The sequence below is a fragment of the Taurulus bubalis genome (genome assembly GCF_910589615.1).
Source record: "Taurulus bubalis genome assembly, chromosome: 11".
Taxonomy (NCBI): domain Eukaryota; kingdom Metazoa; phylum Chordata; class Actinopteri; order Perciformes; family Cottidae; genus Taurulus; species Taurulus bubalis.
In genome coordinates, this window is record NC_136599.1 from 6763564 (window position 1) to 6788479 (window position 24916).

General features: G+C 42.6%; 1 protein-coding gene across 1 annotated transcript; it reads left to right on the forward strand.

The window, feature by feature from the left end:
• Positions 1-4536: 4536 nt before the first annotated feature.
• dlgap4a (discs, large homolog-associated protein 4a) lies at positions 4537-22990 on the forward strand (the record flags this gene model as incomplete). Its single annotated transcript, XM_079225963.1, has 11 exons — positions 4537-5745; positions 6046-6281; positions 6686-6763; positions 7331-7478; positions 8849-9065; positions 18136-18602; positions 18700-18797; positions 20029-20465; positions 21404-21495; positions 21956-22108; positions 22616-22990. 11 exons carry the CDS (start codon positions 4537-4539, stop codon positions 22838-22840), a joined length of 3360 nt encoding a protein of 1119 aa, XP_079082089.1. The 3' UTR covers positions 22841-22990.
• Positions 22991-24916: the final 1926 nt, after the last annotated feature.

Sequence of the window (24916 nt, forward strand, 5' to 3'; positions counted from 1 at the left end):
CTCTTTATCTTGTGTTTTGTAAATGACTGTTTTCAAGTCTAAGTAAAAGATAATTTCATGGCTGTTAATCACAATGATGTTGAAAACTGATGTAAGCTACTGAATTCTGCAATGGATTAATGCTCTGTGGCTTGTGTTTAATTGATTTAAGGTTTTTTTTGGTTTTCAACAGAATGTAGCTTTTTAATGCCATTATATGACAAAAGTGTTAATTGCACTGAAATGTGCAGTGTAGTAGGAAGAAAGTAAAAATACAATGTCTAATTTTATTTCAAGCTTCTCTACCTAGACAGCTACACATGTGATGCATTGCCTAAAAGATGCGATACATGTTATTTCCCCCTGTCCGAGCGAGCTCTAGAAACAGCATTACATAACTGCAGGATAGTTGGAAAGTCTCAAACATTCCATCAATGAGCATTATTCAAAGCTGCAGCCTCGATAGCATTCATGCTTGTTTATTGTTTTTCGTCTGGCTTTGATTTTTCTGCACAAGACCATGTGACAGCCACGTTGTAAAGGAGACAATCCAGACGGTCACAGGAGTACATGTACCCAGTATACAGTAATAGCAAGTATATTATAGGACTACTCAACTGTAATACATCATTTGGTGGTTTGATCATCAGAAGACCCCAATATTGTTAAAATTTCCAATTCAAGTCGTTCATTGTTTTTGTGATTGAGGTCTGAGTCAGAAAATACTGTATCTTCAGGGTTATCAACTGGACATTGTTCATCTGATTACACTTCTACAGAATGAGTCACACTTTTGTGTTTTACATTTAACACCAAACTCATGTATCTCCAGATACCACTTTTCATGGAGTGTTTGGGAGAGGGTGTTATGAAAGAGTTGATAATGACCAAATTGACAAAATAACAACTCTGTGTTTGACTATAATACATCTTGGGCGATCAGCATTCTTTTTGCTTCTTTGATCTGCTCTATCTTATAATTAGGGACGCACTGATCTAACTTTTTCAGTCCCAATAGCTTTATCGGCCGATAGCGAGTACCGGTCCGATACCAGTGTGATAAGCAGTTTAGCTCATGTGTGGAAGTGATTAGGATCATTCTTTTATGTGTAAGGCAACACCAGACTTAAACGTTGCTATTTTTTTAACTATGTAAAACAATATGCAACCAATCAATATTAAATATGAAATATTAAAATAATAACTCATGATCCAACAACTTAGTAAAAAGTGTAAACCTTTTGTATTAAGCAGGAAAATTGGTTCAAACAAAGTAATTCCAGTATTTAATGTTTTAGTAAGTAAATACATATAATTTAATTGAATAGATTGGCTTAATTGGCACGATACCTGATCCAGTTATTTAGTATTGATATCAGTTATTGGTATCGGTACATCCCACTTATAATAAGACTTAATCCGTCATTGGATTTGTCACTGGGATAATTTGGCAGTAGATGGAAAACATTTCAAAAAGTAAGATATGTCACTGTAAATACAACTGGAGTATATAGTTATTATACTTCGGCAATTTACTTTATTCCTTTTAAACAAATATTCAAACTAACTGCTTATTGTATGATTCTGAATATATATTTTGAATTATCTGTTTCCAATCAAAATCATTAATTTATCAAAGTACTTTTTTTATTTGTTAGAACAAGAGATTCATAATAGGTGTCCTTTTTCTCTTTAAAGGCTTATAAATTGTCTTAATTTCAGTCTTGTTGCTTTCTTCATGATATGATCTACATCTTAACATGCAAAGTAAGGTGTAATTTACTACATAAATACTCACTGTGACACTGTAAAGGCCAAATATGTCCATAATGTTTTGATGGCGATTGTGGTTTTCCATACAGATCACCTTCATACACTAATCAACCGATTGCATGCGTGACCTTTTACCCTCCACATGACCCTTCCAGCACCTGAATACACAAACAGCTGTGAGATCACCCTGCACGTTACATAAGCGCACTACAACTGCAACCAATATGCAGCACTTGCGTATAATGAGATCATTTGAGGTTGCACTTCTGAGGATGCACGTGTGCTGCACATGCAGCTGCAGCTGGGCGAGAGAGACGAAACGCTCACGTCACTCACAGTGAATGTGCAAGATTCCCCGAGATAATTCCCGCAGCCAGTCATTGCCTCCCTGCGGTGTGTGTGCGTGTGAAGCAGAGACATATTTGCTCACGTCACACGCAGTCCAAGGATTCATTCACCTTGTAATTATGCAAAAGCCTGCTGGCCACCATCACACAGACAGACGCACTGAACCTGTGACAGATTTACCCGAACTGTGAGCAGTATTTCTTCCCCATCTTGCCCCTGCGACGCTCAGCACTTGACAGGTTTTTTTTTTTTTTTTGTGTCAGTGGTGGGTGGGCGGTTTAGCACGTTCATGCGTGTGTCAGCGTGTGTTGGTGTGTCAGTGTGTAGGTGTGTGTCAGTTTGTCAGCAGTGGCGCCTACGGGACGCGAACACGTGGGGCTACAGTCGGGCTCGGGACTGGATGAATTACGCCGTTGTACAACGCTGGTGTGTTTGTCAGCACGCCGCTGCGCCCGTCCAGGAGCTCTGACTCAGATAAGTGGCTGCTCTCGCACTGTAGAGGGTGTATGGGAGGTCAGAGACACGTAAGACGTGGCGAACCAACACAGTGGAATGAAAATGTGTGCAGTTAACATTCCACATTCAGCTCCCAGGCAAGACTTTCCGTGCTTGCTGTGGGAGATGGCTCTTACCATTGACTGATCAGTGAGTCACTCCACTGTGATACAGACAGCATCTGTTGGAGTGAATTTAATGCAGCATGGATTTCAGCTGTGTGAATTATGAGTTTTCATAACCGCGATGCAATACGACTGTCTGTTCATAGTGAGCTCGCAGAGCGAGTATCGGCCAGTGATAGAAGAAGCCTTAAAATATAACGTTTTGTACTTATTTGTTACTGTCGGAGCCACTTAGCCTGGGCTACAATGTTTCTTTTTATGGCAGAGATATGTCATATACAGGGGATGGCACAAACAAATGCATTGCTATGTTGAGATAAATTGTAATGGTTGCATTGGAAACTGTACGGCGAGATTTAGCTTCATTCCAGGCCAGTGGTGAGAAATGACCATATCAGCTATTTTCTAAACCTTACCCAGATCAAGGAGCTGAATAATGAAATGAAAATATTCATAGTTAGTAAATAATACCAGGACAGTGAAGCAAGGTTTCTTTCAGATTGAATTCAGCATTTATCTCTGCTCATATCTCCCATGCCACTGAAATACGTCTCTGAAATATTTGCTTTTGCCCCAGAATGCTTCCATTTTCAGTGGGCATTAGGGGAGATTTATTGTTCCCCGTGGTGAGAAAGGAAAGGGATCACAGTTTATCCCACCGTTAGTGGATTCGAGAGGAATGGCGAAGAACCGAAAAAAGGATTTGTTGAAATGAGTGTTCATTTCCTGCTTTGAAACAAATAGCTGCCCTTAAATATGAAGCTCATTTCCATATGTGAGTCACAAAAGCGTTCTTCTATGCATTGTCAGCGGAGTATAGCTGCAGGCCCTACATCACTGTGGCGCTTTATATCGGGCCTCTGGTTGTCTGGTCGCCTGCTGCGGTGGAACAGCTCATGCATTAAAGCGAATCGGTCGTCCTTTTCAGTGACAATAATCTGTGATTGTGTCTGTTTATCTTTTGATTTGCATCATCTCTCCATTGTTCTTACGTGTTCAGTTAGTGGCAGCGTGATAGTCAGAAAATCAAAGAAAAACTGTGTCAGCAAATGTATTGTTCAGTGTTTGCTTTTAAGATCAAATCATATTTCTATCATGCAGTGGAATTGTTTTAATGCACATATATATGATTTATTAAAACTAGACATGTTCATTTGGAAATGTCTATGTGTGTGTTTTCCCCATAAACCCCAAAAAGTGTCCTTTGTGCACTGGTGCTCCACCTGGTGGTTTTCTGTGTTAAAGCCACTTATAAGGGAACTCACTGGAGGGGACAATTGCTCTGTTCTCCACATTAAATGGCTGTTATGCTGCCTTTGTGAAATGCGCCACACAGCAGAGATCGTCTATAAAGTTGTTTTAGCTCAATTACTGTACTGATATTTTCAAGGACACACTGAGAAAATCACTTTTAAATGGGCTCTGACTCTAATGTTTTCATTAGCTTTAAGTATTGATGTGGAGAACTCCCCCTCTGAGCCTTTATAATGTACGCAAATGGCTGTTTAACTGTTATGCGCTGTTAACTGTAATCTCTATAAAGAGCCAAACTGGCTAGGCTTTTTTTAAACATTCCTGAGAGAATCTACCACTAAACTATAGAATAAAACAGTTTAATTAGAGAAAATAACATTAAAGTGTTGTAAGTTTAAAAGTTATATTTTAATATATGAATGCATTACTAAATAGAAAGAGCTCTTTCTTGACAATATTTCCCCATGTTTAATAGATTGTTTCTGTGTCTTTGACGTTGCAGGATGAGCCCGTCAGGTCCATAGACCCGTACTGATGTTCTAAGGACGACATCTCAGCCACCATGAAGGGGTTAGGAACCAACCGCAGTCGTCACATGTCTGACTCGTGTGAACCAGCGGGATGCCAACAGAAGCCGCTCTGTCCTATGAACTCTGACCCTCACAGCTCCTTTCTGTTGAGCCCCACCATAAACCACTATGGCACCCTGGACTCCCATCTCCACCTGTGCCCTGCCACCAGCCCCACCAGCCTGACCCCTGACTGCATGCTGCCTTTCAGCCAGATGTCCAACAGCAGCACCTTCCCTCGTCTTCACTTCACCGCCCATGCTGAGCAGCTCGACTGCTCCCAGGCCTGCATGGCCGGTGGCGGCGGAGTTGGGCAGGGCGGCAGAGCAGGCCCGCTGTCCTCCTCCTTGTCTATGGGCATGGGCTTAGGTCTGGGCCTAACCGGGGCTCCAATGATCACCAGTGGATCAGCCACTATCTCCTCTGCGGCAGCGGCCAAGATGAACCGGTTACCCTCCAACCTTTTGGATCAGCTCGAGAGGCACCTGCCCCTGCAGCGCGACGGCTTCAGCACGCTGCAGTTTCATAGGGGGCGCATGTCGAAGCAACGCAGTGAGAGCCCGGGACGCATACGCCACCTGATGCACTCTGTGCAGAAGCTGTTTGCCAAGTCCCAGTCCCTGGAAAACTCCGCAATCAAAGGCAGCGTGAACGGTCGCTCTGCCGGAGGAACGACCGGCACCACGGGTGCTGGGGAGGATGGCGGTAGACCAACACGCAGGAGCAAGAGTAAAGACAGGGCTAAAACTGAGGGGCCAAAGCAGAGACCTAGGCCCAATGCACTCGGCCTCTGGAGCTCAGACGATGCCCTGGACACTGACACAACCAAAGCTGACACTTTTGCTGTAGGTTACCGCAACCCTCTGACCATGATGTCTCTTGGCAGAGCGGTGTCAGACAGCCAGGCCGCTCCCAGGTATATCCCACAGGGCTACAACACCATTTCCGCACACACTCTCAAGACCTCGAAAAGCAGCAGTGACCTCAAGTTTCTGGCATGCCAGGCGACACAGGTAGTATCCAAGGACGAGCACGGAAGAATCAGGGGAAGCAAGGATGATATACTGGTGAAGAGGGGCTCCTGGTCCAGTCTCACCCTCAGCCAGGCCAGGCAAGTGTTGCAGAAGGGCTCTGCTACCGTTAACAGGACCCTGCTAAAGTCCAAGTCATGCCACCAAGACATGGCGCAACAGTTCCTTCAGGTAGGAGGGCCAGTGAGTATTCATCTTCATCATCATTCTTTTGTAAGTTTGCATGGATATTTATATAATTTCTCTCAGGTTTGTTGATTTTATTGAACGGCCACATTTATAGATTTTGTATGACTTTCATCACAGACACCAAGTGCGATTGCTGCACAACCCCAGAATCAAACTGTGAATATGTATTTAAAGAAGAAGACACAGAGCATGAAATACATACAGTGTCTAAGGGTCACATCTAAGATGACAGCAACACATGGTTTAGTCTCACAACAGTATGCATGTCTTTCTATGATCCAGGTCCCACTGGGGGACTGGACGGGAACTCTGGGTCGCGGCCGGGCCAAAGGAACCGAGATCCCCTGTCGAAGGATGCGCAGCGGCAGCTACGTAAAAGCCATGGGAGACTTGGAGGACAGCGAGGACTCAGAGGGAAGCCCCCAACCGTCCCCCAAAGCCACCGCCCGCCGCCAGAGCTACCTGAGGGCCACCCAGCACTCCCTGAGTGAGCAGCAGCCACCTCCACCTCAACGCAAGTGAGTCCCACGGTCGGATAGTATCATAGTTCATCAGATTGAAATTATAACCTTGATTATCGTGCTCATTTTGCCATATAGTTGTGTTTGTGATTTGTTTACCTTACATTCATAAAAATAGAAATAAGCACTGATGGGGTGTTTTTTTTGTTTGCGAAAATTGTGGGAAGAAACGTTTGTCTCAAGTCCCCAAAGGTAGTCAGCAGGTGGCAGCATCCTGTCACAAATAATGGTCCGGATGTGCAGCGGCATTTAGTCCAAACGAGCTGATAGAATATATTCATGGAGGTAGAGATGTGTATCAATGAAGGGGGAAGAGAAATGACAAACAGGATCAACTTGTACAAATGCAGTGGGAGATGAACATTTTGCCATGTGTTTTACCCCTACATCCACTCGGACAGGCCTCGTTGCTACGCTCTCATGCGGGAGGATTATCTGTGGTCTCCACTACAGAGTGCATGCTCTATGCAGCATCTGAGGTCAGTGTCATCCATAGGCAGGCAGTGTGGCCCCTCCACCCACCCGCACTTGCCCTCCCACCACTATACCCACCACCTCTTTTTGGCTAACCTTCCCCAGTGCTTTTCCTCTCTGCCCCTTGTTCCATCACTTACCTTGCAGGTACCCCGAGTGGTGTGTTAGTACGTTACTCTTGCCTGCTTCCTCAAGCCCTGATGTCATAACATGCAAATGGCCCATGGAAATCACTCAACCACACCCTGCTGCTTATGCACACACATTTCCACTAACACCAGGTGCCAAAAGGGCCAGAACAGAGGAAACTTTGCACTTCCTAGATCAATCATAAAGCCAATTCCATATCCATCAGTTTTACTCACGAGTCATTGTTTCCTCTGCGCTGCTATTTTAAACCCGAGCACATATCACTTTCCGCACGTCCCAATAGTATTTCATTCTAAAATACCCAGGGGAACTTTTCCGGAGTGTGATTTAAAGTTTCTCCTGGATATCATCAATTAAACACAGCCCTCACTTATCCCGGTCTCTGACTTCTGAGAGGCTGATAATTACATTCACTTCCACAGCTCCCTGCCATCCTTGAAAGAGCTGTCGACCAATCGGAGCCTCGATAACTTAGATTGCCTGGTGAGCCCGCTGGAGGCCCCGCCACGCTACAGGAACAATGATTTCAGCCAATGCTCTAGCACACTGGGCAGAGCCTCGGCCACTCAGGTATGTCTCTGATCTCATCAAATGTCTTGCTTTTACTCGAGTCCGTCGCATGATTATCACTTGACTGGCAAAGACAGTTTCCTCCTGTGTGTCTGTTTAACTCCTGTGTTAGTTAAGCAACATTTTATGTATTTTTCCAGGGTATAAAAGGACAAATTCATACCTTATCAAATGTCAGATATCTTACATCAGCTAATTAGATCATTGTAGTCCAGTGACCCATTAAAAGAAGAAGACAATTATCAGTAAATGAGCAAAGAAATACATTAATTAACACACCTCTACAATTTGGAATATGCCGCAAGAGAATATTCCAGTGGATGTAATGTCTGTTGAGACATTCTATGAAAGAGCCAGTCGGGAATAATCTAGTGGAGTAGAAGAGATGCTTAGGGGTGTTTGGAGAATGTCAAAGTGGGACATATGCTTCAGCATAGACCTGAGGGAACCTGTTATTTATCTTCATCAGCAGGATTGGAGTGGGATGCAGAAATCACACACCAGACTAATGCAAACATTGTTTTTTTTTATAAAGAAGCAAAGGCACCCGTCTTTACCTTTACATGGGAACTTCTACAAGAATCAAGTAGTCATCAGGATCATTTAACTGAGATTATTAATGTCATAGGATATATAAAGGATTTGTGGATACTAAACTACAACATTTCTAGTGAGTTGATGTTGAGGAATTATTATTCATGTTTAATCACCACCCACAACACGTTCACATTTGCTACCGAAGATGCCAAACATAAAAATATGTTACAGGCTGTTTCCACTTCTTTTTATGTTCCCTGATCAAACATTTCCGACTGCCGGCTGTCATCGCTTATTCCCGTGAAGCAATGACGAATCCATGCAGCAAAGAAATATGAAACAAAGCTATTTTGAGTAACTCGTACACTGCAGAAGAAAAAAAAAACATTTATAATGTCCCTGCACCAAGAATGAAATAAAGTCACACTTGTATTAGCTTTTAACTGAAAAGCAAAAAAAAGCCCTCACACCCCTTGGCCATTTGATATTTTCAAAACATAACTCATATAGAAACTCCAAGGGGATCTGCACAGTGGTGAAAAGAAGTACATTGTCCTCTCTTGTTAATAATCTCTATAAAAAAGACTGCATTTATATGCAGAATCCGTAGGCAGCGGGACAACGTGTTGCTATCTGAAGGGTACTGGTTTGCATTTATAGTGAGTATAGTGAGTACGTTTTGTTGATAATAATTGTAATTGAGTATGTTTGCACTGTTGTATTGTCACTTTTACTCTGGTTTTGGATGTGAACACTTCTTCCACTCCTGGTGAAGGCATGTTGCTCAGTCCGCCCTCTGCCCTCAGCGTGTGAGTCTGCACACGTTCTTTCAGGTATACGGGCAGGGATGCGGGCACTCAATGCCGTACTGTGAGGGGGAATCGCAGGCAGTGGAGGCTTTGGATCTGCCGGCGCCCACATGCTTCCGGTCGCGCAGTCACAGCTACCTGCGTGCCATCCAGGCGGGCTGCTCCCAGGATGAAGACACGGCCTCCGCGGACTCAGACTCATCGCCACCCACTAAAGGCTACAGTTACAGCTCCAACACCAGTGAGTACCAGTGAGGACGAGGTGGGACCAAGCAGCTGAGGATAGTCTTTGATTTAGAAAAAAAGTAGAAAAAAAAGTAGGGAAGATTTATTTGCAATTAAATATAATCCACCTATCTATTTACTCTGCTTCATATTAGCAAAATGTACATTTAGGAGGAAATTAATAAACAATTGTCCCCTGAATAGGAAAATTCATAGACAAATATACAAGCCATAATTTAAAACATCTTTTCTTTTACTTTGTATGTGTATATGAAACATAAAGAGCTCACATCTTTACCGTTTAGTACTTCTATCTGCACTATAGATACAGGTGTTTCCCCACCAGGATCAAATTGCTATATCAGATTAGTATTATTTGTTGTGTATCATTGCTGGGTTTAAAGAAAGCTCAGGAAAACACAATGACATAAGAGATGTAGAGGGAGAGCAGAAAGTGTTTTTGTGCAATGTTGGTATTAAAACAATTACATTTCAGTCTGAATAAGGATGTTTGGTTACAGGGTGCTTTGGCTCTATCAGTAAAAGTCTGTGAAAATATTCATATGGCAACAGGGATGCAGAGCGGAGCAACAACACTACTATTCTGAACCGATGATTACATGTAAAAACAGAAAAGCAAGCCATTTTCCATGTGATCATATTTATTGTGAACAGTAGGCCTTAAAAGTTTGACTGCACAAAATGTGTACATCGTTTTTCAGTGTATGTTTAATTCATGACAAAATGTCCAACCATTCATCCTTTTCAAATGATAATCGTTCGGTTTATAACACACAGTCTGAAATAATGTCTCCAATGAGCGTCTCTATTTTGTAGATTGCACAAAATGCTGTTTTAGTGTTTGTTGAAAATAATGATGTGAGCAATCACACCAATGCTACAACATGAAATGTTTCATATTTTTATTGTTTTGGGTTAAAAAAAAATGTTTAGGAGACTTCCCTCAATTTTTGGTCTTAAGTCAATATACAATATTCACTCAAAGCAGAGCCGAGCTCAAGTTATATTTATTGTGTTTGTGTTGTGAAGTGCCAATCATTTGCACTTAGAAGTACCCACTGGAATGATTGTAAATTAGGGAATTTTAGATGAAATACAAAAATATGTTTAATATATTTCTTCAGCTCTTTTTTTTCTTGACTGATGTAATTGTGCTTCATATGACTGAATGATATGGCCTGAAACTGGGGGATTTATTGAAAGATAAAACTAAAATATGTAGTATTATCATAAGCATCATACAAAAAAAATCATCATACAAACTAATAATATGGACACTATAGTCTTTCTGGGGTACCTATATGATAAATACCAACTAGTCATACCAGTGTAATTTATTATTGCTTCACATGTCTATATGCATTACACATTCATATATTAAAAAGCGTGTCGTTACATTGGACTTTTGACTCACACAATACACATTTACTGTTACCATAATCTATTGATATGAACCATTATTGTCATTGTTTTAACTTTCATATAGGCTGTCTGTGCTGTTTCCTTACAACAACAAAAGGTTAAAATGATTGATAATATGAACTCATGGGCTGATCCGATTTACAAACATGTGAATATCTGATTTTGTGTAACACGGAAGGTATTTGTTATTGGTCTTCATTGTCAAAAAGACCGTTTATTTACACAAAGAGGGGAGAAAAAGAAAACGCCTCAATTTACATAGACCCCCATTGTTTAGGGTAGACGGACGGTCACGTTGGATCGAATATGTATGAGCTTTATGTCAAGACTATGGAGTACTTTCCCGCGCCACCGGGGACCAAAATGAAACGCACCTATCGCGAAGCCAGTCAAAAGAGACCTGAACCAATCACGTTCGTTTCCGATAACACCGAGGACTAAAACTGACCAATACGCTCGCAGAGATCGGTTACGGGGGAACATGGGCTCCAATCCTCGTCGTCGAGGGCGTGTCCTCCAATTCTTTTCTTCACAGCGCCGTTGTGTGTCTTACAGCAGGACGCCCGTCCGCATCTTGTCTGCGTTTCATGAATGAACCAGAAAATAAGGATCGTACGAGTCCATCCGCCACACAGTAAGATTTTATCTCTTTTCCCGCCTTGACTGGTCGTTAATATCCCAACTGTTAATTGTTGTCGGTACGCTAGCACGGCAGGCTAACGTGAGCTCCCTTTGGTAGTCTGGTCGGTTAGCTAGCTAACGTGGATGAAGAAAGAGGATGAAACCCTAATGCGAGGCGTTAGCAGGCAGACAGACGAGGCAGGTTTACAGTTAATGTGGCTGCTGTCGTTAGATTGATGATAACGAGGCAAGCAGCTCCTCTTCGTTGGCTCTCTTCCATCGCCCCCATGTAATTTACGCCTCCGGCTAAGGTTACACCACGTTAAACGCCCCGGTGTGATGAGCGGTAACCGGCTAGTAGCTGAAGCTAGCAGCCGGAGTTTGGGCAGCTCGGTACCCCGGCCGGCTAGTTAAGCTACACCGGCCACGTCTGTTATAACAGATGGCTAACGTTGGCTTATACAGTGTGTAATAAAATCAAATGACGTTAGTGTGACGTTCAAGTTGTGACCCGATGACGCGGATCATTCATTTGAAGCGGAATAAGACAATCCTATAGAATCCCGATGCTTTAACTCGGGGGCAGATGGAGCATTTAGTTTTATTTTACAGTTGATCTTTTGGATAAACGATTGCTGTCAAGTGGAGAGAGAGAAGTCGCGTAAAACGATACTTCTTTCTTCCTCCCCAGACTCAACATGTGACCGTGATCTAAGCTCGGAGGCATGGAGGATCAATGAATCACGTCCAGCATAATTTATCGCTCCATCTACAAGTCAAAACTGACTGCTCTCTCTCTCTCTCTCTGCTGCAGGTTGTGTTTTATCTCATTGCATGGCTTTATCCTAATGAGATTAAATACGTGTTTTTTCTTTTCTTAACAGATACTGTTAAGTTAACTCTAACTGTGTTTTAACATTTCAGTTTTAAAGACGTGGCAATAGATCCATTTAGTGTCTAGAAACCTACCTTCTAAAAATGGTTTCATCTCAACTGCCAGGACTGCAGAGGGTATTTTTATTCAGTAGCTAGCTACCATGTGTTAAGACCCGAGGACACAATCAATAATGTATGAGCTTCCTGCCTTGTGTAGTGCTTTGCAGTAAGGACTCTTTACTGGGCTTTTACAAAGACTACCTGACAATAGGAGGATGTGCACATAAATGGAGAGTAACAGCACCTGCCATTGTCTCTTTCCCATGCTTACTTACTGACTCTATTATTTCTATTTGGTTTTTACAAATCCTGCTCATCTTGTTGAGTAATGGATATTTGTTTATATTACCTCATGCTTAGTTCAGTCATTACTCTCACCAGAAACGCTGGCTTTGAGGTTTCATTGTAGCAACAAGGCGTGTTCATTGTACCCGAGCCATGGTGTGTCTGTGTGTTACCATGGACAGACAGTGAGTCATCCTCCAGGGTTACACACTCTTTCTCTCACACTCATTGATGAGGTAATCGCTTGACTGAATGGGCGAAGCAACAGTAGTTTCACAGTAAGGTCAACAGCAGGCAGGCTTCCTGATGATGTGTGTGGACCTCCTTAGTTAACATGGTTAGACAGTGTAGTCCAGGCCTGTCCATTTCCTGCACTAATGACATGCACTGATTAGAGAGCAGATTTATCAAACATTTATTTTGCACCTGTAATGGTTGTGGCAGCCACCGAAAAGAATACACTTTAAGTAATATCATATTGTAAGTTTATTACTGATTGATAAATGCTCACAATGAATTAGAGTATGACACATTGTAATAATATGCTTTGTAAATAAACACAATTATCATATAGCTTGAACAAATAGTTGATTAATTGATTAGCCAATGTACAAAAATTATGTACCACTCTTTTGACAATCATTCAATTGTTTTTTTTTTATTATCAAAAAAGCTTCTCAGTTGTGAGGATTTCCTGCTTTTCTTTGACTGTAAACTTGATATCTTAAGTCTTTTAAGGATTGGCAGGACACAAGCAATTTGTTTTCATTAATATCTCCAGAGTTAGGAAATTGCGGTGGTCATTCTTCCACCAAAAGTAAATGGACGTGCTTATTATGAGCTAATTGCTGATAAGATTCTGGTTTCAAGCATTATATTCAGCCTCTTGAAGTGGTTTGCAGAAGCCCGATGTAGGCTTGTGCAGGCCGTTCAGTGGTTTTCAAGAGGAGACCCTGTACTCATTCAGAGCAATGTGCTATTAACCGGTCGCGTTGTCACTCGGTGAAAGATAAACTATTTCCAATAAACATTTCTCATCTTTTTTTAGCAGTGTAGTCTCAAGCTGAAGTAAAGGTTGCTCCGGTACGGTACTCTACCCTGAGAAAGCTAACGGTGTCACATTCTAAGTAGTTTAACCTCAGAGGCACTTGCCACGTGTCTTTTCATCAGCTGATTAGGCTGCAACCCAGACGGTTGTTTTCTCAGTCCATCAGATCAGACTGAGGGCCAAAGGAGGATGAGGATATCAGACGATACAGCAGATAAGAATCCACAAACCAAGCCTCCAGGAGTGTAACATGTGGACAAAATGTTTCTAATTTTGTCTCGATTGGAATGATTGTTCTCAAGGCAAGGTGCTCTTTTCTATTTATAGACGTTTTTATACTATATTTGCTTTTACGAGCCACAGCGGCTCGTACTTTAAATGAAAGCGTATGCGTTTTTGTTTTCATATCTTATTTCTGGGTATTGTCGCTCTCTTGTTTTGTGTTGTGTTGGTGGTTTATTTTTCCCATCGGTATGTCTGCATTGTCTGCTAAATGGCAGCCTGCCTGTCATTCTGTCTCAGCAGATAGCATTCTCTGTCATGAAGTCTGTCTTTGCCGCCTCTCTATTCATACCTTGTTTCTCGTATTCATGGAGCTTTTGTGGAAAACGGCACAGATTCAATATATGATTCTTGGAACAAAAGAAAATTCATTAAAAAAGATAAATATATGAAAAGCTGCAGTTGGCATGTCATTTAGATTTTCATAATGACTCAAATTTGCATGAAAACCCAGATGCAATCCAGGTGCCCCTGTACTGTCATTAACTGGCTTTACCATAGGGGTTGGCCTTCGTTAGCCTTCCAGTCATTTGTTATGATAAAAAAAATCCCCTATGTCCTCTGACTATATTTGTAATCTCAGCAGTTTTCCCATGCATAAAGCACAGATACGGTTTTCCCAGCTGACATGTGGCTCGTGGGCTACGGCAAAGATGGATCTATTCAGCACAGGCCATCGTTCTGTTTTAGATTTACAGTATTTAGCTGAATAGTGTGCCTTGTGCGTTTAATCTGTTTGTCAGAAGTCATGCTCAGCCATGTCTTCAGGTTTAATCTTTGAGTCTACAACTCCCACAGCTTGTCAGCCTGCCATACTATCTTTAAAATAAAACTGCTAATCTTGGACAGAGCTTCTGCTAGGACACTTGGCTCATATCCACAGTTTCACAAAGGTTCATCAACAATAAGCCACAATATTTTTGACGAGGCTGCGTTTTGAATTTTTCTTTTGAGTGTATCGTGCTCCATTACAAACTAATGTTGAACTGAACTCTCTCAGTGAAGCTAGTCCTGCTGCTTTTTTTTCAACTTCACTAACGGCGACATCATTGAACATAGTAAATCATGTTCACTCAAATGTGAGCCTGCCATGGAGAGCCCATTAGGGGTCATCTGATAGCTCGCTAGACAGACCTGCTGATGGAGCCAGAATGTCTCCTGGGTGAGAGACTGCACGGCTTTCTTAAGTGATGCAGTCAACATTTGAGGATCATAGCAATGTTGACAGGGTTGTAGTTGTTAATTGTTTTGAAAGCGAGAGGAAGCATTACATAATAGTGATTTCACACATCTGCTGTCCATGTAACATGTCGACTTGAAGACTTAGGCAATGGGATTTTTCTTTCCTGCTCTTGAGAACTGAGACCCGATATGGAGCCAGCAATCATATTACATATTGCACTAGGACAGCAAAATGGATTTAGCTTTTTGCTGAGGATGTGAATAATCTGCAATTGGCCCACATCACTACAACTGAATGTTTGCAAACAGCATTTAGTCTGTTTGATGTCATTTCATATCCATAATGCTATTGTGGAGATAAGTGAAAACTGAAAGAGTGGATATTTGATATCAAATAGATCTATTATTACTGTGAAAATAATCAACTTTATAGCTCTGTGTGAGTAAGAGGTGCATTGCAACCTTATGGACAGCCAATGGGACAGAGGCCTGCGTTGATTCAGACTCAGATTGTAGCCGGACACGATACTTAACTTTGGGAATGTCATGCATCTGTGCTGTGAGTACTACAAGAAGTGTCTCATTCTTTGTGAATAAATACTCCGTTGTCGGTTGGGTATGTTCTCTGAGACGAGAGGTCAGGGCTGCTAGCGACGCGTGAACTGCTCTGAGTGGATTCCACAGCAATGTTTGTGTATGTTGGTGGGATTTAATGAGGGCCTTACTGGCGCTGAGAGTCACTGGCTGATGACGGAAGTGCAGCACCCTCACAATTACAGGGTGTTGGGTTGCTACATACATTGAAACCACTACCGGAGAGAATAAACACTACGTTATTGTCGTTGATCCAAAGCGTTGAGCCATAAATTGCTTTCCAGGTCCGCTTATTTCAAAGGAATATTTCATCCATCATGTGTGTCAGTGAAAGATGGAATTGGGTAGAAGTATTTGTCAGCCAGCTGTTTAAATAGCATCTACACAACCGCCTCAACATCATCCACTCAATCCGTGGAAGAAAACCTGTGGGTTTTTCATGGTTTCTCATGTTGTACTGTACTTAACTCTGCATCATCCACCACAACCCTGCAGTCAGACTGATGACAGCGAAGGAGGACCCAGTCCCATTCCTGGTCCCTGAGTCAGATTGTCTTTGGCCTCATTTCAGTTTCTGTTGAAAGAATTTGTGAATCCAAGGTTTCACGTGTCCGTCAGCGTCAAAATGTCACGCTTATGTTAAGTAGTTTACCATGTGATGGCTCTGCTCGGATTCATAATAATAATACGGTATGATTGCTAGTGAGAATAGCTGCTCCATCTTAAAGGTCAGCTAGCTGCTCCATCTTAAAGGTCAGCCCACCTTAAGTGAGTCCGAGCGACAGTGTTCGCCAACTTTCACTTAATTCAACAGGTGACAAACAATACCTGACATTAAGACGTGGGTCTTAAGGAGTTGAAGCATTTATTGGATCCTGGATTTAGCCTTCTGCTTGAATGCCAGATAACGTGACAACCGAATTGTCTTCGCTTCCCCAGAGTCAACAAGCACAAGCAGACAGGAACAGCGGCACTCTGCCATATAGCACTAATAAAGTTACCGCCAGCAAAATACCTCCACTAGTTAAATCCATGCTTAACGTTATAACCACAGTGGTTGCGTCAAAGCAAGCAACTAAGGCGCATTTTTGGTATTTACCTCCAAGTGTATTTCACCAACGTTTTTGACCGCGAGGAACCCTGTGGGCGTGTTTTTCAGGGCTGGATTTAGGGATTAGAGGGCCACAGACAAAAGCAGTCTTGTTTCTCTCAACTTTCCTCTATTTATTTTTTTTAACCATAAATTCTAAAACTATTATTAATACCTCCCAATAAAAGTCCTGCATTGAAATGTTTTCATTATCAGCACAATGCCCTTAGATTTACTTCTGTCTGTTCAAGGTGGAGCTTTCAATTCTAATATGATGTTGAATTGTTGAAGGGGAGCTGCAGATTCAGGTGTAATTCTCTAGCAATAAATCACTACGAGTAAACCTTTTCACAATAATTCGAATCATGATTTTAAAATATACGGATAATGGCCACATAAATATATGCTGTAACTCCCAGATCAAATCCAGTCTGTGTAAATGTACAAATGGGGGTATATCACTGGCGAGATGTACACTCATCATTTATGTAACGCTGTGCAGGAAATTGGAGTTTGCAGGGCTGAATGTCACTGATTGGTCAAACGCAAGTGAACAAGTTGAGAGCACAAGCAAGAGAGAGAGACGGTGAATGAACAAGCGAGAGCACTGATGAGAAAACAAAGCGAGTGAGGAAAAGAAATAAGTCTTTGCTGATAGTCATCAGTGTTACGTTCTAAAGCAGAAATAGATAGCAATCAAGCACTCGGCAGATATATTTTTTGGAGACAGGCATTGTGGAGTTTTCAATCTCCTTTTCCAGCTCTTCAAGTCTCTTTTTTTTTATCGATTCATAACATCCACTTAGAGCTGCTCCTGAAACGTCGATGATTGTAATTATCAGTCGAGAAGCCCAGTGGTGAATCTCATTTTGTCTGTCAAATCATTGCACTTTCTTTCTTAAGCTTCGTCATTGTATGTTGTCTGAAAGTTGTCTAACAACAAAACTTACTCTCATGGAAAAAGAGAATGTTGCTGTGCTGAATATTGACGAAGTTACCTAAACTACTTTTGAATCAGAAGCTGGAATCAGACACTTTATGACTGAACTATGACCAGGAAGCACAATTTGTTTTTTACTCTGTGGAAATGTGATGTTTTCAAAAAGATTCCAACACATCTGCAGCTCTACATCCACTGAAACGTGCCATGCAACAGTAAATAAAAACACTACAGCATAACTCTGTTGTCGTTGGCCTGATCTTCCTTAATCTTCAGATGTGTTGGAAAACAGGAAAGTTCCAAAGTTCCTGAAGTGTTTTGGTCTGAAAGGGCAACGAATGGGAAAAGGTCGTGTTGTCTGACAGTCCCCAGAGCAAACGGGCCGTTAAGGTGTGGCATGCAAAGGAAGGTCTCCAGAGACAGACTGACGTCAATGGAACACAACCACCAGCACGTTGATAGGAAACACCAAGGTAGATTCAAGTAGAGTCTGATAGAGGCAGCAATAAGGGCAAAGTGCAGGTTTGTTTTTCAGATACGCTGTGTTTATGGTTTCGGGTACTTTATGGCTTTATTTGACTTTTGCGTTCTCTCTGATGTCTTAAGTGACGAAGAGCAGGTTTTCTCACCCTCAGCTCTTTTTGTTTCTTTCTCCATCTTTGCAGTCAGCAATAGGAAGGCTCCTCCCCCGGTCCCACCCCGCACCACCTCCAAGCCCCTCATCTCAGTGACGGTGCAGAGCAGCACAGAGTCGGCCCAAGACGTATACATCGACCAGCAGGATCGTGGCAGTGAGGCCAACAGCCAGTCGGGACGCAGCAACTCCTCTGACAGTCTCTGTAGCATCCGCACGAGCAGTCTGGCTAAGGGACCTCGACCTCGACCTCTACCGGTCCCTATCCCAGTCCCTGTCCTTGTCCTTGTCCCTGCCGCTACCCCTGGACCCGCTGCAGGCTCTGTACATCCTGTTCCTGCCCCCCGTGACCTCCCTCCCACCACCCCTGTTGTCGCCATTACCACCGCTTCCACTTCCACATCTACCCAGTGCCAAAATGACACCCTAAGAAGTGGTTTCACCCTAGAACAGGCCCCGACCGCAACCAAAAGGAAACTGTCCTCGATCGGAATTCAGGTAAGAATTAATTTGTATTGAGATGCAATCGTACTGAGAGGAAACTAAAGCCAAAGTTTGACTGGGTTTCTGTTGTCTGTGATTTTTTTTTTTTCAGGTGGATTGTGTTCTGCCAGTCCTTAGAGAGGAGCCACTACCCCTAACTGCACCCCTCAAGTTTCAGTCAATTGGAGTTCAAGTGGAGAACGGCAGGCCGTAAGTGTACACTCACATTTGATGGAACAGGGAATGTTAGACACAAGAGATCTGATGGTTTACATATTTAACAGAGATGCTGTGAAGACGGGAAATACTCGATATTAGAAGACTGGATATTAACCTATACATGTGGTAATATTGCCCTTAATGGAATCATTGTATGAAAGAGTATTGCGACATAATCGTTTTAATTCTCTATTCCTCACATTTTTCGACACATCTTTCCATGCTGAGCTAAATGGCTTCTTAGTATGAACAAATGGAGGGAAGAGAATGAACTCGTAGGAATCAGATGAAACCTATTGGTATTCAATTGTTGATGGATCCGACCTGGAGGCAGGGCTATGTGTCAAGGTGCGGCGAAAAAGAGGTTTCATAGACGCACGGCACTCTTATACTTAAAAAAAAAAAGGGTCTCGTTTTTGTTTCTGTTCTGTTGCCTGTTTCACGTTATTCTGATATGCGGTAATGCGCCAGTAAACAGCAAAGCGCTAACAAAGGCGTTGAAGAAGACTATAAGCGAGCAAACGTGAATGTGAACGATGCATGGTTTTAAATGTATAAATCGTCAAAAAAATTGTTTGTTAGACCTCAATGACACACGATACGTTTTGATCAGTAACACTGAACTTCAATGTGACTTATTTGTTTATAAGACCGCTCCACACTGTGCTTTCTATTACTGTCACATTGATTTCAGCCCTATTGCTCAGCCCGAGACCTCCTGTCTGTCTGAAAGCACTGCAGCTCCTTACCTGCTTGTCACACGCTCGCATTGCCTCTTCTTCTTGGTGAATCTGCTGTCATTCAGCTGGCAGCCGGGCCGCAGGACTCCGATTGATGTCCTTTTACTCTGCTTTTGACTGCAGTGAGCTGAAAACGCGGCATTTAAGCTTTTCCGGTCCACTGTAATTCCCCCTAATGACATTGGTTTGACGGCCTGCTTCCTTTTCTGCTGTTCATTATCTTTGAAGCAGCAATCCACTCCGGTTTTATGTTGTATACCTGATTTGTTGTCAATTTTATCGTGGTTACCATCCACGACACCGTGTCTTTTCTATTTCTTTGTGCTCCTTTTTGCGAAATATGATCCTGCACCATCAGCTGCCATTATCTGTCAGCTCGCTGACCCCAAGCTGCTACCGTGGAACGTGTTTGACACATCACTTCATTGTCCTATTCATTTTACTGTCTGTCAGAAGCTGATTTTGAATGCATGTCTCTGCAGTCTCAGCCGGGAAAGCAGCATGGCCTCCAGACAAAACACAGAGACTGAGCCTCAGGAGCCCCAGGATGCCGCACCCACAGAAAACAACACAGCCAACGGCGCCAACAGTCAAACAGTGAATGCCAGCGCGCCCAACGGACAGGACAAAGCCATGGAACAGCAGCCTCTTAAACACACCTCAGCCCTCTCCAGGATATCCAGCCCGCCCCAGGTCACTCTGGACCCGGCTTTAGACCCCTCCTCGCTGCCACCGCCAGATCCCAGCCTGGAGTCCGGAAACTTCAGCACCCTAGGAGACGCTGCTCAGCCCAGCACGCCAGCTTGCCTCCGAGACGGGAACTGGTTTATGAAGCTGCTGCAGGCGGAAACGGGGCGCATGGAGGGCTGGTGTCAACAGATGGAGCAGGAGACCAAAGAAAACAAGCTGTCAGAGGAGGGTAAGGGATCTAATTGCATGAAACGACAATCAAAACATTAAGGCCCCATTCACACTTGTCATGTGAAGAGCCTGAGAGATGAGATTCATGGCTCTTGTATTGACTCTTGTGCACGTACAGTATAATCAGCTCTGTTGGCCAAGTCACACATCTCATTGTCTTGGTTTTCCCGGGTCTCGTGCTTGGCTACTTGGGGCTTAGTATTCCCGCAACCTGATTATTTTATAAAGCACCGTTCTAGATCAAGAAGTCACAAAGTGCTTCACAATAATAGACGAGGGAAAGAAGTACAGTTAATGGGCTTGTCAAGTCAGAAACATAAAGAATTTAATTGATGTCCCAGTTCCAAAGGCGGGGATTAGGTTGGGCCTCGTCCTTGTTGACCACGGACAATGAAACAAAGCACGGCACAATCATTACTCCCATTCACTCGCAGTAACGCTGCTCGTTGGAGGGAGAGCACTCTTTTGTTTTATTGGTAGCGGAGCAACTGCAGAGTCATTTTCACCTTTTCATCTCCCAGAATACCACTCAGGCTGATGCGTCTCTGCAGTGTCTTAAATATGAATGAGCTGTAGAGGCTCCATCAGATCATCATTCCCGCCGCTCTCTGTGGATCTGAATTATGAAATACCATGCAAATATTAGAGGCGTAAAATAGCTGAATAAAGAGTCACTTGTTATCCTCCCGAAGATTGCGTCAATATGTTACTCTTAAGAAAGGATGTATATCATAACTAGACGACATCAACAAGCTCCCTCCTATGTCTTGATGCAGCTCTCTAACCTTTTATGTAGCGTCTCTCACGTTACTCTGGATCTCAAAGTAGCTGCTTTTTCATGTCCTTTTTTGTCGCGTCACATACACATTTATTGCAACGGTTTCAGTTCTCTCTCCACAACTTGTCGATGACTTATCATAATCTCCTCTTTTGTAGTGTTGGGCACGATCCGCAGTGCAGTAGGCAGCGCTCAGCTCCTCATGACGAAGAAGTTTGAGCAGTTCAGAGGCCTCTGTAAGGAGAACTTGGTGAGTGGCTTCCTTACGTCCTATTGAATCTCTTGATGCACTATCCTTGTTACTGCATGTTTTTATTGGCAGCGCAAACTTTTGTTGCAGTTTTCTTTCCAACATCATTTATCTTCCTATTACATTCCAGTTGGAGAGAAAAAGATCTTTTCAGGCCGAAACATGAAATCCTTGAGAATGTATCGCATCAGATTCACTGTGATAGATTTTGGTTCGCTTGTCTTTCTTGTATCGTTGTCCCACGCTGCCAGATTGTCTCTGTTACAAGTCCAATAGTGTTGAAATGTAATCATCTCCCAAAGTTGATTGGTGTCCAATGTGTTTCTCTTCATCAATTTGCCTGAAGGGCGGCTGCCCAGGAGATCTCTCTCTGTCTCTGTGTGTGCGATTAATTCTCTCTGATTTGACTGAAGCCATTCATCTCTAACTTCTCCATACTGTCCCGTTCTCCTCTCATCAGGACCTCAATGCCAACCCTCGTCCAACAGCACAGGACCTCGCAGGATTCTGGGATCTGCTACAACTCTCAATAGAAGACATCAGCATGAAATTTGACGAGCTCTACCAGCTGAAGGCCAACAACTGGCAAATGCCGGAGAAAACCGAGAAGAAGGTGATGTTTGGTGTATTTTAAGTATTTTTTTATTTGTATCATTAGTTGTTTAACTGAAAGTGCAACTACTGTTTTAGTTTTTTTTTTTTTCAAGCTAAACAATTATCTCTTTAATTGGAAATTAAGTGTAATTTAAAGATATTAAATTTGACTGTGGAGATTGTTTTATAATCCCAAAAATATTGACAAAGCGACTAATCAATTAAATGAGAAAAATAATTAACTGATTTATACGTAATGAAACATTTTAGTTTTGGTTCTGAACTCAAACCTCTATTCATTTAGATATATTAACATTAAATATAAATACAAAAATGAGGTTTGTCTAGCAAAAAACTAACAAAAACAAAGGGAGAAATAATAATACAAATATAGACACAAAAAGAAACATTTTTTTTTACGTGAACTTGAGAAATACTTAATGGCTCACAAATAAGAGTTATTTAACAAGAGTGGCGGTTGTGTTTTCAACTGTGCCTTATTCCTTTTCCTCTTTAATTTCCTCAGGATGAAAACAAGCCGCTTCCATCATCTGTGCCAAAGAAGCAGACTAAGCCCAAGCTGTCAGCGGGGAAGGACAGGAGCGTGGACTCAGCTGTGGACAAACAGCGGCAAGAAGCCAGGAAGCGTCTGATGGCGGCGAAGCGCGCGGCGTCAGTGCGGCAGAACTCCGCCACGGAAAGCGCCGACAGCATCGAAATCTACGTCCCCGAGGCCCAGACCCGCCTCTGATGAGAGCGTGAACCAGCACCGATCATCGAGGGGGAAAAAAAAAAATCCGGACTCTATTCAGACATTCATTGACGCAAACTCACACACACACACACACACACACACACACACACACACCGATATGAGACGAACACGCAAATGTACAACGGATGCACGGAGGCCGGTCCCTTATAGCGGCACTGCTGATGCGTGGAGGAACGTGAGGGTGCCGAAACTACCCAGAATAATGCAGAGCATCACGGAAATATCCTTGACATTTGTTTAATACTATTGTTATTATTGACATTATAATAATTATTATCTCCTAAAGTATATCAGGACTGTCTTAAAATGTGCAAGTATCTTGGATAAGGACATCCTGTACCTTGTGAGCTGAAGAATCTTGGTATCCCAGAAGTTTACTCTCTTAAAAACTCCCCTCACTGCTGATTCTACCGGCAAGTTGTGGCTGCCTGGTTTACAAGCTGAGCTACCATCCACACACACACTCAGGACACACATGCAGGTGTACTCGCTGTCCACAGAGTCTTCCTGTTCTCTATTTGTATTAGGCTGCCACTTCGTCGAGTGTGGTGTGTGCGCGCTATAACCGCGTACAAACTCTTAAGATGGTGTTCATGTACTCGGAGGGTTAAAATGCAGAGAACCAGAGGAAGGCAGTAGCATATATATTATAAATATCACACTATTGCGACGTTCATTTTGTAAATGTTGTATACCAGATTATTTGTTAGAAAGAGGTCAGTGTTCAGTACCAAGGTAGTTTTTTATAGATCGAGTACATGTACTGTCATGATATATTAGCACTTGATGCAATCATTCACTCCACCTCTTTTCTCTTCCTCTCCTTTTCACGAGCGCACACTACACGGTCTGTGTCTGTGGATACCCATTGTTTAAAGTCTTACAGTTGTTTCTTTGTGACGGGACGTGAGGATTGACTGCCCTGCCAGTGAGCTACAGAGGAATGTATGAAGTTGTATCGCATTTACAGCTCATGTCGACTTGATCACTGCACTTTCCATTCACCTCAGATCAAGTTCGCTCACCTTCGTTTGCCTGATCATTCTGACTTTCACTGCATCCTCGAAGCGATGTAGGGGGTGGGACCAAGACATTCACCACTTGAAATGGCATTCCCAATCAACCAGACTGCGTGTGATAGGGTGGGGGTTTACGTGCCACTTGAAAGGAAATGGATTAGCATAGCAATAATAAAATCGCATTAGAGCGAGCAGAGCAGTAGGTACCCAGTCTTAAATTATTTAATTCAACATTTCCAATAGGACTTTCTTAGTATATGATGATGATGATGATGATGAAGAATGAATGTTTATTTCTTTTATTGACTGACCGCCCTTGAAATGATTTTAAATCTCAGGTTGAACACAGACTCAACAGTAAAAACCACTATGGAGGGATTATTTATTAAAATAACCACAAATTAACTGGCCGACTGCTTCAGAGCCTTCGACAAATCTTATAAATCCAGACCTACTCGGTGCTCTTCAGTAAGGAAAATCATGTTTAGTGCAGTGAAGTGCAGGCGTAATAAGGCTGCTAAAGTCTCGCTGACCTTTCCAGCAGCTTGAACTCCCACCCCTGTTTGTTGAGAATGAACTGTGGTACATTTTAATTTAAATTTGAATGTCATTTGACACGTTTTGTGACCTTCATTCGAAACGAGGTCGACCTAAACATGTCTTGATTGCTGTAATTATAATAAGTAACGGTGCTGCGTGGGGCTTCGTATTGTGCCATGTCGGCAATGATCATCAACATTTCAGCGTCATTTGATAAAGCTTATATTTAAAGTAATTATTATTATTATTTTTTTAATTGAATCTGCTTGTGAATTTTTACTCGTCTGTATGTGCATTCTCCAGCCAAGTTTGTTTTGCGTTCGCATCGGCTTCACTCCACATACGCTTTGCCTTGTCTTCTGTCTCAACTCATAACTTTTTGAGTATAGGACTGGAATATATTCCATGTTTCGGGTTTTCTCAAATGGAAACAAGTGCCAAAGGGTTCATGAGAGGAACTGGGCATCGCATGCTCATGCACAAGTGTAAGTTG